The sequence below is a fragment of the Typopeltis vanoorti genome, chromosome 20, assembly GCF_054136105.1.
Source record: "Typopeltis vanoorti isolate ZY-2024b chromosome 20, IOZ_Tvanoo_1.0, whole genome shotgun sequence".
NCBI classification, from domain to species: Eukaryota; Metazoa; Arthropoda; class Arachnida; order Uropygi; family Thelyphonidae; genus Typopeltis; species Typopeltis vanoorti.
Window position 1 is genome coordinate 87,912,872 of NC_143568.1, and position 14,726 is coordinate 87,927,597.

Consider the following 14,726-nt stretch of genomic DNA (forward strand, 5'->3'; position numbering starts at 1 on the left):
TTCTTTTTTTTTTGTAAAGTAAAATCATTGTTGCAAATTATATGTGAGGGTGAGTTATATTCAACTAAATACGGTAGTTTCTCCTGTAAAGCCACGTCTTTTTTGCTGCTTATAGTTCTTCCCAACTTTGCATCATTGTCAAATTACTACATATCTCAAGTTAAGCCATTCCTGATATTATTAACATACAAGATAAACAATAATGGCTCCATGACATCCCCTGCAGTACTCCACTAGTGATCTTCTTCTTTTGGGATATATCTACCTCATACACCACCTGCTGATACCTATCTGACAGCCAATTACTAATCCAACTGACTAGTCTCTTATCCATTCACATCCATTTCAATTTAGTTGCCAACATATATTATTATTATTATTATTATTATTAAACAAGACCTCATGGAGTCAAAGACTCATCTAGGAGGTCCTTTTATCTTACACACACATCTCATCATACCGTGTCTTAAACACATTCAAACTACTTGCAGACACCACGCTCTCAGGCAAGGCATTCCAATCACTCACAACTCTGCACGAAAAAAACCTGCCTCTCACTCCCTTACTCACACCCTCCTTATACAGTTTCCAGGGATGACCTCTGGTTCTCCCCTGATCTCCCACTATTCTCTGTAGAACTTCTCCACCATTGATCCTATAACAACCCCTTACCAACTTGTAGGTCTCTATCATATCTCCCCTCTTCCTTCTCTCCACGAGACTCTGCAAATTACATCTTTTCAATCTTTCCTCATACTCAACATTCCAGAGGTCAGAAACTACCTTAGTCAGTCGCCTTTGGACCCTTTCCAACATCTCTTCATCCTTCTGAAAACCCGGTGACCAAATCTGGGCACAATAGTCCAAGTGCGGCCTAATCAAAGCCTTATACATTGGAACAAGTATCTCCCTACTTCTACATGTCAGTGTCCTCCGCATCATTCCCAGAAGTCTTTGTGTTGTCTTCACAATTTTGGCGATGTGTCCCCTAAATTTTAGATCCTTATCCACTATCACCCCCAGATCTCTTATTTCCTCTACTTCCAACAATATATTCTCACCAAGCATAAATTCTGCATCCCATCTTTGTTTTCCAAATTTTAAAACTTTACAGGGTGTTCGGGATAAATTTGACAGTTTCGTAAGGAAAAAGAAAATCTTCTTTGTATCTATTAAATTTAATGAATTGACAAAAAAACATTACAGGCAGAGTTAATTACAATACTATCAACAAGATTTACTCAAAATAACCACCATTAGCATCGATCACAGCTTCAATTCTGCTTCGGAACCTCGAACAAGCTGATGCTACAGTCTCCCTGGGAAGGGCCGCAAAAACTGTTTTAATTTTATCCATTAACTGGGCTTTTGTATTACTGGAAGTGCGATTGGTGTCTTTTTCAACTGCGCCCCATACAAAATAATCCATGGGGTTAAGGTCTGGGGAGTTTGGAGGCCAAACATTTGGACTGGTGAAGTCGTAGAAATTTTCAGACAACCATTTTTGACTTTTCCCAGAGGTGTGGCAAGGGGTCGAATCCTGCTGCCATACATACGGCCTACCATTGGCTACCCTTGTTATCCAGGGCTTGACTACAGTTAGCAACTCCACGAACAAAGCCCGAATTCCAATGCCAGGGTTCTTCAACACCTGTTCCTGCAGATTTGCGAGGAATTCTGCTGTACGAACGCAATCAGATCGTCTGCTAGGGATTTTTCTTCTTGCTACATCCTCGTAGTCACCATTGCAAGTCTCTAGTTCATGCCTGATTGTTTTTACTGTATTCAGGGAGCATTGGGCAGCAGTCGTAATATCCTTATTTTGATGGCGGGCACGAATCATCATGATACAAGTTATTCTCTTCCATGATTCAGGTGGGTTCCAGCTATCCATCCTTTCTGACATCTTGTATATGAATGAAGAAGGGTCCAAACTTTTAAATGAAGAGAAGTGTGTGTTAATACATGTAACTTACGGAGAAATATAATTAATTATAAATATGTCAAATTTATCCCGAACACCCTGTACATTTTGCAACATTGAACTCACATCCCCATTTGCTTGCCCAATCACTCAATTTATTCAAGTCTTCTTGCAAGGCCACAACATCTTCACTACTCTTTATGGTTCGTCCCAACTTTGCATCATCTGCAAACAACTGAATATCTCCATCCAAATCTTCACCAATATCATTAATATATAAGTTAAATAGTAATGGCCCTAAAACAGACCCCTGAGGCACTCCACTAGTGACTTTCCTTTTCCTGGATATTGCACCCCCATACACAACTTGTTGATACCTATCAGATAGCCAGTCTCCAATCCAATGCACTAATCTAATATCCAACCCCATCTGCTCTAGTTTGACTGTCAACTTATCATGAGGTACTCTATCAAAAGCCTTTGCAAAATCCAAGTATATTACTGTGTATCCTTCTCCTCTGTCCAAGGAAGCAGTCACTTTATTGTAATAAGTAAGTAGATTACTAAAACATGACCTCCCTTTAGCAAATCCATGCTGTCCATCAAAGATTATACCATTGTTGTCAACCCAACTCTGGATCCTAGTTCTCACAAGCTTCTCCAACAACTTAACCACAACACCTGACACACAGATAGGCCTATAGTTTGATGCTTGAGTTCGATCACCTCCTTTATGAAGTGGCACAATCTTGCCCTCCTTCCACTCTTTAGGAACTTGACCAAGTGCAAGACTCGTATTAAAAAAATATGTCAAGGCAGGTGTCAACTCTCTGGCACACTCCTTCAGAATACGTGGTGATATATTATCAAGTCCCACAGCCTTATTTACATCTAGTTTGCTCAACTCCCCAAACACCTCTTGCTCACTTACAGTCAGTCTCTCCTCCCCATCATCAACTGCTCTTAATCTCTCCATGAAGTCACATTCACAAGATTGAAAGATCTTTATGAATTGCTCATTAAGTATCTCCACAACACATTCTGCAACAGCTGTCTTTATACCATTTCCTCCAATCAATGTCATCCTTCCATAATCATTCTTTCTTTTGCTGGCTACATATCGAAAGAACTCCCTAGGATTCTTTTTGGCTTCATTAGCTAACTGCTGTTCATACCTCTCTTTAGCTACCTCCACCAACCAAGTCACCCTCCTTGCCTGGTCTTTGTAGACCTCATGAAATTGGTTACTTCCACTTCTCTTATGCTGTCTCCACAATGCCTTTTTTTTCTGTATTGCATGCTTAATCTCTTTATTCATCCATCTCACACCTACCTTATTTAACCTTCTCACCCGTGGTATACATTTAGACATTGCATCTACTAAATAGTTTTTGAAAATCCCCCAAGCTGCATTGATCTCTTTTCCAGCTAACTCCTCATTCCATGCTACACCTGCAAGCTGTCTCCTGAGCTCTTCATAATCACCCCCCTTGTAGTTCCACATATACCCTTTTTTCACAGGGGTCCTTGCACTGCTGGCAACCACCCAGGTAATCACCTCATGGTCACTTTCACCAATTGGTGGATGATTTGACACCTCATTTATAATTACATCCTCCGATGAGATGACCAAATCCAAGACCCTTAATCCTTGTGTGCCCTCTGTTACATACTGTCTGAGGTAGTTATCCCTCAAAAACTCAAGAAACTCATTTTCTTTACTTCCAGTCGCTATCTCTTCAATCCAGTCTATATTGCCATAATTAAAATCACCCATAATGATCACCCTTTTCTTATTTGCTTGGCTTATTTGACTATACATTTCACTATCACCACCATCCACATTACCAGGTCTATAACAACATCCCACCAAGTATTTGATTCTATTCACCTCTATCTCACACCATACTGCCTCAAAACCACTGGCCCTATTTCCCTCTTGCATCTCTACCTTGTATGGACATAACTCTTTCTCTATCATCAATAGCACTCCCCCTCCCTTTTTATCCCTTCTATCCTCACGAAACACATCATACCTTTCCATCTCTATTCCTGTCAGGATGTCGTCCTCATCTAACCATGTCTCACTTATTCCAACAATCTCTGGGTACACAGACACAATTAGTGCAACTATTTCATCCTCCTTGTTTCTTATGCTTCTAGCATTGGTATACAAACACAACAACTCATTTCTGGATCTACAGCTAGTTCCACTGATACCATTCACTCGATGTGCTCTCTCCATGCTGGACTGGAGGTAAAATATCTTGAGGTAATATGTCAAAGGACTTTTAAAAGTGCAAGTTTATCACTGTATACGCATATCCCTTATCCAGTGAATTTGTCACCTTGTTGTAGTACATGAGCAGATTGGAAAAATAAGATCTCTCCCTAACGAACTTATGTTGATCATCATAGAGATTACTGCTATCATCTACTGAATTCTGAATCTTATTTCTCGCCATCCTCTCTACCACCTTAACAATTGGCCTATAATTTGTAACTCGAGTCTTATCCCTCTCCCTTTGTGAAGTGGAGCAATTTTTCCTAGTTCCCACTCTTTTGGGACTTGCTCTGTTGCAAGACTCATGTTAAACGTTTGCCAAGGATGATATTAGTTCTCCATGCCATTCCTTGCAAACTTGCTATGATATGTTTAAGTTAAGGGATATTACATCCCATATTGTTTCTTAGCCGAATAAGAAACTCAAAGAGTTTCATGCCGAATATAGTAGAAACCATATAAAGTTTGGCGATTCCAAGCGTAAGCAAATACCTGGATACTGCAGCAACTGACCCTAAAGGTAGTGCAAGCTGAGGCAACTCATGTCTAAGGTGGAGCAAGCTCCGATCACTATTCTTGATATTTATCTATAATGTGAACTTAGCTCCTAGGAGCTGTATTTATGTTCAACATTATGAGAGAAGGTCACTACCCAGACCGGTTTCAACCTTTATTGAGGTCTCATCAGTGAGTAGGTAGACCTAGTTAATATCAAGTTTGTAGCGAACAGAACTTACAACCTTTCTATGAGTATTGCCGAGAGGTGTTCTAATAAATTATTAGATATATGAAGAGCCAAAGGCTTGAATTCGGCGACATATGACTTCCCTTCATTACAAGTCATATGTCGCCGAATTGAAGCCTTTGGCTCTTCATATATCTAATAATTGCTATGATATATTATTATATATATATATATGATATATTGTCAAGCATTATTGCCTTTATTAACATCAAGTGTACTTAATACCTCATATACATCCTGCTAATTCATCATCAATCACTCCTCCACCATATCCTCTACACTTCAACTTCTCTATGTTCATTTCACAAGGATAAAATACCACAATAAATAGCTCACTGAATACTGGTCATTATATTATCGATATATAATTTTATGATATACCTTCTATTATTTTAGGCAACTGATTTTCAGTGCTATTGTGTGGTAAATTGGCATCTGGGATAGGGATCAGAACTGATACCTCTAAAACAATAACTAAAATTAAATTTAAAAAAAAAATTGCATTCACTTTTTAAATCCCTTTTTAAATCAGCTGCCCATGCTCATGACCTCACACACACACAAGGAAAGTACTATACAAATAACAATTAGAGCAACTGAGAATTATGTAACATTACAATAACAACAACAGCAATTCCAGTTATATTTCAATGACTTATCACTTCCTCTCACATAATACACTTTTACGTTTTATTATTTTAATTCACTTAAAGTTTCTTTAAGATGCTTTTATGTTTGTATATCTCTAAAAAATAATGTTTTCGGTTTTAATTTTTCTTTAATATTGTTATTCATTAGGACATCTGTCCCCTCAAAGGAAGCATTAACACTGGAATCAAATAGTAAGCAAATAGCACTCTTTAAAACAAAGATACTGCTTAAAATTCCTGACTTGGTGAGTATATCATATAAATAATCAAATGAATATGATTTAGTTTATATGATTTAGTTTCTTCTATTTTTGAAAAGTTCAGTTTCCTTTTAGACAGAGGGTGTACAATGAACCACAACTACACCAACGCAATCTACTGCCAACCACCACCACTATTATTTTCACAGACAATCACAAACATCCATGCCCATGCTGGGATTCGAACCCACAGCCTTTTGGCTGCAGAGTGGAGACACTAACCACTTGGCCAACCAGGCCGGCATATCTTCATTCTTAATATAATTTTGCCATTGAAATCATCTGTTCATGCCCCTAATCTTTCTCGGGAGGACTTTCATATCTGTTGTCTCTAGTCTTTGGTGAAGTGTTTTCTTTCTAACCCAGCTCTCAGATCCATAAGTTAAAATTGGTTTGAACATTGCCTTGTATATAGCTAATTTAGTGTTTTGACTCATTTCTCTCTTATTCCATACAAATCTATTCAGTTAATTTTCTACCATAACAGCTTTGTTGATTCTCTTGTCTATTTCCATATTTAATTTACCATCTTCATTAAAAATCCTGCCAGGTAGCTGAAATGTTTTATTTGTTCTATTGGTTCTCCATTTACAATGCAGTTGATATTTTCAGTGTTTCTGCCTATTTTCATTGTCTTTGTCTTGCAATTACTGATTTTCACCCAAAATTTATTACAACAGTTATTCAATTTAGTCAGGGAATCTTACAGACTTGTACTGGATTTATTTAGAAATATAAAATCATCTGCATCAAGTAAAGAGAGCTGAGATTAACATCTCCAATCTAGATATCAGTTTTAATATCAGTTTTCTTCATAATGTGATCCATATAGATAAAGAATAACAGAGAGGATAATGTACATCCTTGTCTGACACCAAATTTAACATTAAACCATCTTCCTGTACTTCATTCAATTCCAACTGCTGACTTACAACTCAAATAAAGAATGAGTATTGCTTGATGTAACTCTCGATTGACACCATACAATTGTAGCGTTTTGAATAGCTTTTCTCTTGACACCTTCTCATATGCCTTTTTTCAGATCTACAAAACTTAAATACAGATCTTTGTTATTATTATTATTATTATTATGGTTTCAAGATTGTACAATGTTAGTTATGAGGATCGGCTGAGCAAATGTGGACTGCAGAGTTTGGTTGATAGAAGAAGGAGAGGTGATATGATTGAGACTTTTAAACTGTTGAGAGGTTGTTACAGGGTTGACACTGGGCAGTTCTTTCGCATGGTTGAACAGCAGGAAGGAGTCACGACAAGAGGCCATCCCTGGAAGTTGCGAAAGGAAACTGTGTGCAAGAGGGTGAGGAGTGGTTTCTTTGCATGGAGGGTGGTTGAACCATGGAATGCATTGCCTGATGGAGTGGTGAGAGCGAGAACGGTCAATTAGTTCAAGGAGTGGTATGATAGACTTTGTGTTTCTTAGGAAGAACCTCCCACGATAAGTCTTTTGACTCCATGGAGGCCTGAATAATAATAATAATAATTATTATTATTATTTACAGCATCTCCATGGAGTCTAGAGACTAATTGAAGAGTTAATATGGGCAGTTAATAAACGTGATTTAGAAATAGAAATATAGATAGAAATAAAAGAATAGATAGAAATTTAGCAATTCTATAGGTGGAAGAGTCAATACAATTCACGTTGGGTCTTACTGGATAACCTTCTTTATGAATGTTTGGGAGGCCATATAAATGAGGAGTTCTTCCAAAATGAGTGTGCAACTGGTTTACATCATTTTGATCTCAACTAACAACTTCATCGAGCAGCTTATTTAATTGTTTAATTTGCATTTTTGTATGGTTATAATTAATTATATATTTTATTTATTATATATTAATAATTAATTATAATTTCTAATTATAATGTTATAATTAATTTCTAATTAACCTCTATCATTAGCTGGCATTTACCAGATACCGTGTGAATGTAATCTAACATACTTTGGACAAACAGGCCATTCTGTGGAAGACAGATGCACATCATTATTATATCGAATACATGAAACCCCAAAAGTCTGTTATGGCACAACATAGTATTGACAATGAACTCAATATCCAGTGGGATAAAGCTCATCTTCACCATAGATGCAGGTTGAAATATGAACACCTTTTCAAAGAAAGTTGTGAACCCCTTTTATATTGGCAAAATCTGAATTGGAATGATGCTCTCTCTCTCTCTCTCTCTCTCCCCTAAAAGTTTGGGAGATTCTTATCTTATGTAACCATCAAAAATACTGACTAAACTGCCAAAAATATTATTAAAAATGTAATAATATTTTTTATAATATTATTTATTAATATTAATTTCTAGTATGCAGCAACAGTTTTGAATTGGTAAACCACTAACTACTGCATATACTTTGTATTCCAGTTCCTTTGATTTGCTTGTTTCTACACACTGATGATGTACTGTTATTTTCAGTACAAAATATCTGTACTTTCATATCATTAAAGTTAATTGCTGTGGTTATCATGTAAATTATTATTTATAGTCATGTCCCAGGTACCTTTAAAGATTTAACAACTGAATACCACCCTTCAAATTAGTTCCTTAATCATTTATATACAAATTCAACAGCAGTGGTTCAAGCACAGAGCCATCTAGCACACCTCTAGTTACCTGCATTCTCTTGGATTCTGTACTTCCATATGCTATTTTTTGTTATCTGTCCATCAGCCATCCTTTTTTTTTTTTTTTATCTCTATCACTAGTTTCCTATCCAACCCCATTTGTTGCAGTTTACCTAACAGAGTTTCATGTGGTATCCTATCAAATGCCTTTGTAAAATCCTGCAGTATCATGGTGTGGTTATGTTTTTATCCAATTCAGTTGTCACTCTGTTGAAATTTATTTTTCACTTGGTTAGAATATAATAAATTTAGTTTGATCCTTTTATCCAAGTGTGAGCAAACAAAGTTTGCGCCTGAAAGTATCTTCAGGACTGGGGGTAAGGTGGTACAACACCAGGACGACTCCTTGCAAAGGTGGAGCAAGCTACCAACACTCCTGTCTCGGTATCTCAACACTCCTGTCTCAGTGGCCCTTCCCTTAATGCATAACATTAGACATATCCGCAAGGAAATGTGTTTTGCATTGTGAGATACTGAGACAGGAGTGTCGGTAGCTTGCTCCACCTTTGCAAGGAGTCGTCCTGGTGTTGTACCACTTTACCCCCAGTCCAGAAGATACTTTCAGGCGCAAACTTTGTTTGCTCACACTTGGATAAAAGGATCAGTTGTCACTCTGTTATAAAAAGTTAGTAGATTACTAAGGCATGACCAAACTTTCACAAAGCCATGCTACTCGGCTCATAGCATATCATATTCTTATCCACCAATTCTGAATTCTCTTAGTGATCAATTTTTTCAGTACTTTTACTACTACTCCTGAGATACTAATTGGTCTATAAATGCTGCCACAGACTTAGATCCTGCTTTATGCACAGGAATGATTATATATATAAATCCGCTCTCTAGTAAGCCAACCGAAGCCTCATCACCATAATCTGAAATATCCTGGCATGTACAAGATATGGTGTGATTGTAATATCCCTTATTTTGGTCAAACAGATAAATCTATTGAATTACGTATAGAGGAGCATAAGAGAGACATCTCTTACAAAAGAACATGCGGCAGTGCTTTGTCTAGTCATGTTATTTTCTTAAACAATCCTAATGATGGACACCAGGAGGTTCAGTCTGCTGGGATAGATCCATAAACATCATTCGTTGCCATGATGAGTTTGAAAGAAAAATTGTGGAGTCCAGAGAAATCATCCTTAATCATGAACATTCAAATAATAACAATTTGAGCTGCAACCTCCCAGATAGCCATTCTACTGTTGTTCAGTACTGGCATTCACGAGAGACTGCAAGCACGCACTCACCAAACAATGCCATGATTGAAAGAACAACTTAAATGTAACTACAGCGTTTTTCATGTTAATTATGTACTGCAATTTTTTCCTGTGTTTCTCAGTTTTTTTAAGCTTCAGTGTTTTTAATGCTGTTCCTATTTTTAAAAGACACCTGAAAAAGGCTGTCAAAAGCCGAAACTAGTAGTGTGTTATACCATTAAAACCTTACATTATTCTCAGTTTTAGTCATTAAATACTCTTTATAGAAATGTATCAAAACAACCAAGTCAATGTTCCTCAACACACACATATATATATATATGCAAAAGATCATCAAGTAGTTCAACAATTAGCTCAAGCTAGCAACAGACTTATAAAACTTAACCTTCTTGTTCTTCTTTTTAGCCTCTTCCAGTAACTCTTTCACATATTCCCTCACACTTTTCACCTCTCAAGTCATTGGTTCCAGCCAAAACAATCAATTCTTTTACCTCCCCTTTCTGGAGTCTGACAGTATCACAAATATTATTAATTTTTGCACCAGGGAAACAAGATTTTGTTGCACTTTCATGAAGTGTCTCCCTTATCATAGAATTCCCACATAAAATTATCTGCTTATGCTTTATCTTTCATTTATTCTTACAGTTTTCTTTCTGGTTTTAGATCTCTTGCTTTTTTTTCCCTGTTTTCAGTTTGATCAACCTCTTGCTGTTTCTGTAGCCTTTCAGACTCACAGTTTGCTCTGTGAAGGACTACACGTAAGCAAACTATTTCTTTATTCAGGTCTTCTACATTCTCCTGAACTTCTGCCACTTCAACTTTTATTATTATTATTATTATTATTATTATTATTATTATCATCATCATCATTAATGGGTGCTCTATCAGTAATTATTGCAGACAGCTTGTGCAAAGGCATATCTATCGACTTGGCGTATATTCTGAATGTATTATAAATATATTCACCCGTTGTTCGTCCTTTCATGGGTAATATTTTCAGTAGACCTTCTTTTGCAGTGAAGTTACTAAATACCATTCTCACCATAACTGCTAACTGTGCTGTGTGTGATACATCTGTTGACTCGTCAAATTGTAAAGAGAACCAGTTACAAATTTCCAAGTCACTTTTTAACTGAGTTTGTATGTCCATTGAAATTACTTGTATTCTTCTTGTGATGATGTTATTTGACAATTGCAAATCTTATATTGCTGACATAATCTCATGTTTGTTAGAAAATACCTCAAATGAACAATTGGCACCAGTCAAAAATGCTTCTTTTAACAACTCGCCATCTTGGAATGGTTTTTTTCTTCTTTGCGAGCATGTGAGAAAATTTTAAAGAAGCAATGGTGGCATTTTAGATGTTACCACATGTCTAGTGAAAACCGACTGTTGGGCAGACAGGTTCGATTTTAGTTCATTTATTTTTTTTGTACTTATTTCAGATTTAAGTGGATAATTCGTATTGAAAGTGGCATGCATTGTCTGGAAGCGATGTTCAACATTATGTTTTTTTGGAATTGCAATGCTACTGTTGCACAACAAATAAACACAATTATCTTTAAAATTAACGAAACAATGTTTCCTCCCAGTCAATGTTAAAATTATAAGTTTGTTGTCTTTTACTCGATTCACTTATTTTAGTATTAAAAATCAAAATATTTCAAAAATTTAAGTACAAGACACCGTTAAAATTATGCGCGTCTGCTTTACATTGTATGCATTTAATACTCATCATGTGTCATTAACGCATGCATCATATAGTATGCCATGAATTATTGCGTGATGTGCACGTGATTATTTCAAACTATTCAGCACACGGTTGAACAGTGGCAGGCACACAAAAATTGGTCGACAGACACCATGGTGCCCGCGGGCATAGGGTTGGGAACGCCTGGTCTAATATGGTAAATAAATTGACAAAACCATTTTCCTCTCCAGTCATACTGCAAGCACCATCAATAGTTATTGATACAGTATTGTAAAGATCTATTTCTCTTTCAGCAAGTGCATTTACAACTGCATTTCAAATATCTATTCCTTTTGTTGTTGTTGCTAATGATGTTAAACTGATCAATTCTTCTTCTCTGATATTATTCCCAACACAATAACGAATAAAAATTGCTAAACAAGTTGATCCAGTTATATCAGTACTCTCATCAAGATGAAGAGAAATTAAACCAGAAGATTTTTTATCTATTTTTTGCTGATGAGTTATATTTTTAGCCATTTCTAAGATTCTTTCACCGTGTTTCTAACAAAGGCATATCTTTTATTCTTTGAATAATTTTTTTCCTTGTTTTCAAAATCTTCAAAGAGAGCTGCATTTTAACCATGCTTCTTTTATATATATTCCCCATCACCTCCTTTGTTTGGCAATTACGTTTGAGGCAAAAAACTAGCAGCAGTTATATTTGAACAACTGCCAATAAATTTCATTAGGGCTATTGATTGAATATTTCTATTTTTAATTGCCCGAGCAATAAATTCTTTCTGTTTATACTTGCTTTTCTCAAGGAGCGATTATGGTTTGTCCCATAATGCCTTGTTGCTGACGACATTCTGCATTCAACTGTTCTAGAACATAAAACATATACTGCTTTATTGTCTTTGTTAATCATGCCATACTCCTCAGTATGTTTGATTCTGATAATTTTTGTTTTTTTATTTACACTAGCCATGTTAAGTAGAACTGTAACAAATTTATTCAAAATAAAATCAAATGCATTTTTTTATAGTTTCAAAAAATCAACATTTTATTATATGCTTAAATTAAATGACCTTTATAATTCACACTTACAGCATAAACACAAAAATAATACACTTGCCGCTGCTGATTTCTGCCTACTGGTGGATGAGCCACGCAGAATGCATAATGAACGCACGTGCGATTTGAGAAGGGAAGAGTCCGGGAATCCTAAGCATGAGTTATCTACGATGTGTCGACTGATGCAAGGAAAAATTGTATTTGTTCATAACCTACTGTAGGAAGAAGGCCCGGCAGATATGACAGATACAATCGCCATGTTACTCTTAATATCATATGTTTAGATGCTACGTGTTTTGGCAAAGTTGCAGCTGGTGACTTTTTGTATGCTAAAAATATTAAAGGTTATAAACTTGAGATAATTAATAAGTTTTAAATAATGAAAAGTTTTTATATCAATTGAAAAGTTTTAGCGGCTAAACACAGTTGTTTTCTATCAGCTGAGTCATGTCATTATGCCCCTCAGCAATTGGCTAGTTGTTCTTAACATCAGCTGCTAGGCCTTGTTCCTACAATGGGCTATGTATTTGTTGGTTAGTTTCTTTTGTGTAAAACAAAATTTAACTTGTACATATTGTAACAATTAAAAAAAATTTTTTTTGAATGATTTATAAGCATATAAACCGATGTTGCCTGTAAATTGTTGACGTGCCAGCAAAATTTTCAAAAATCTTTCTGCTTGTGAGATGTACTATAACACAGTATTTCTGTACTTATTTTTAATTCTTCTTTTAATTTCTTCATAATTCATTCATTTCTAGTTCATCATCATTGGAGTTCCAAGTAATTTTTCTATCAAGTTCTAATTTAAGTTCTTTTTCTATTTGCAGTTTCTATTTAAGTTCTTGTCCACGCAGTTAGCCTAGTGGCTATGCGCTTCGCAACCATATGCCTGGGGAAGGAGTGTCCTAGGTTCTTATTTTTAATAATTCTTCTTTTAATTTCTTCCATAATTCATTCATTTCTAGTTCATCATCATTGGAGTTCCAAGTAACTTTTCTATCAAGTTCTAATTTAAGTTCTTTTTCTATTTGCAGTTTCTAGTTAAGTTCTTGTCCGCGCGGTTAGCCTAGTGGCTATGCGCTTCGCAACCATATGCCTGAGGAAGGAGTGTCCTAGGTTCGATTCCCGTCGGTGACGTGAGGAGCTGAAGGATCTTCCTCAGCCATAGCCAAGTTAGCCAGTCTTGGGCATGGACAGCAAGGTTTTTTCTCCCAGTTTATTCTGGGGTTTTTCATCCTGCAAAGCAGGCAAACTGGCCTTGAAAACTCAACACTACAGGCCATAGGATATACTGGGGCATAGGGCTGACCACCTTATAATGTGAGCGGATTGAGGTCCAATGATTAATAAACCCTTGACACTGCAGGGTAAAAGAGGGTATTAAGAAGATGACATGACATGACATTATTATTATTATTATGTGACACCTCCAGGAGTCGAAAGACTCACCGAGGGAGGGCACCTGCTCTACATTTCTGTGTCCACCATTCAATCCACCAACTACAACGAACTGCAACTACACCAACGCCATCTACCGCCTACCACCACTAGTGTTTTCACACACAATCACAAACATCCATGTCCACTGCGGGATTCAAACCCGCAGCCTTTTGGCTACAGAGCGGATATGCTAACCACTCGGCCAACCAGGCCAGCATGTGCTATCTAACTGCTAATTTCAGTCACTTCATTTATGCTCTCTTTATCATTTCTTTCACCATCATTTAAATCTGAGACTCCGTTCACTACAATACATTTAGTTCCATGGCTTTCAGTCCTAACTTTTGCTACTTCATTCTATTGCTGTTGACAGGTCCCACATTTCTAGCTTGTAAAACACATGTATGATACACTCCGTCTCTCTCCACTGACATTCTCATACCACAATAAATTTTCTCTTGGCAATGAATGCATAGCCTACTCACTACATTTCACAAAATCCCCCATGTCAAATTCTTACTATTTCTTGGCCACTATTCTGCTTGTTCACATTGGCGCCATGAATAACACAGTTAAGTCTATTGTACATGGTATAACTATATCAAAAATAAATAGACACACTGAACCACAGTCATATACAAAAATACTACAATTGCTAATTATCAGAATATCATTAAATCAATATTAAAACAATGAATTAGCTGCAAGCTCATGATTGCATGGTCCATCTGGTATGTACCCCCCCCCCCCCATCAACATAGCTCATCATTTCTC

General features: G+C 36.5%; 1 protein-coding gene across 1 annotated transcript in view; it reads left to right on the forward strand.

Moving 5' to 3' along the window:
• Positions 1-14,726, forward strand: part of LOC150095635 (dynein axonemal heavy chain 8-like) — a 2,108,518-nt gene that overhangs the window by 433,039 nt on the left and 1,660,753 nt on the right. The window contains exon 17 of the mRNA XM_090409931.1: positions 5,752-5,848. Within this exon, the coding sequence (XP_090266057.1) occupies positions 5,752-5,848 (97 nt within the window). The remainder of the gene's footprint in view (positions 1-5,751; positions 5,849-14,726) is intronic.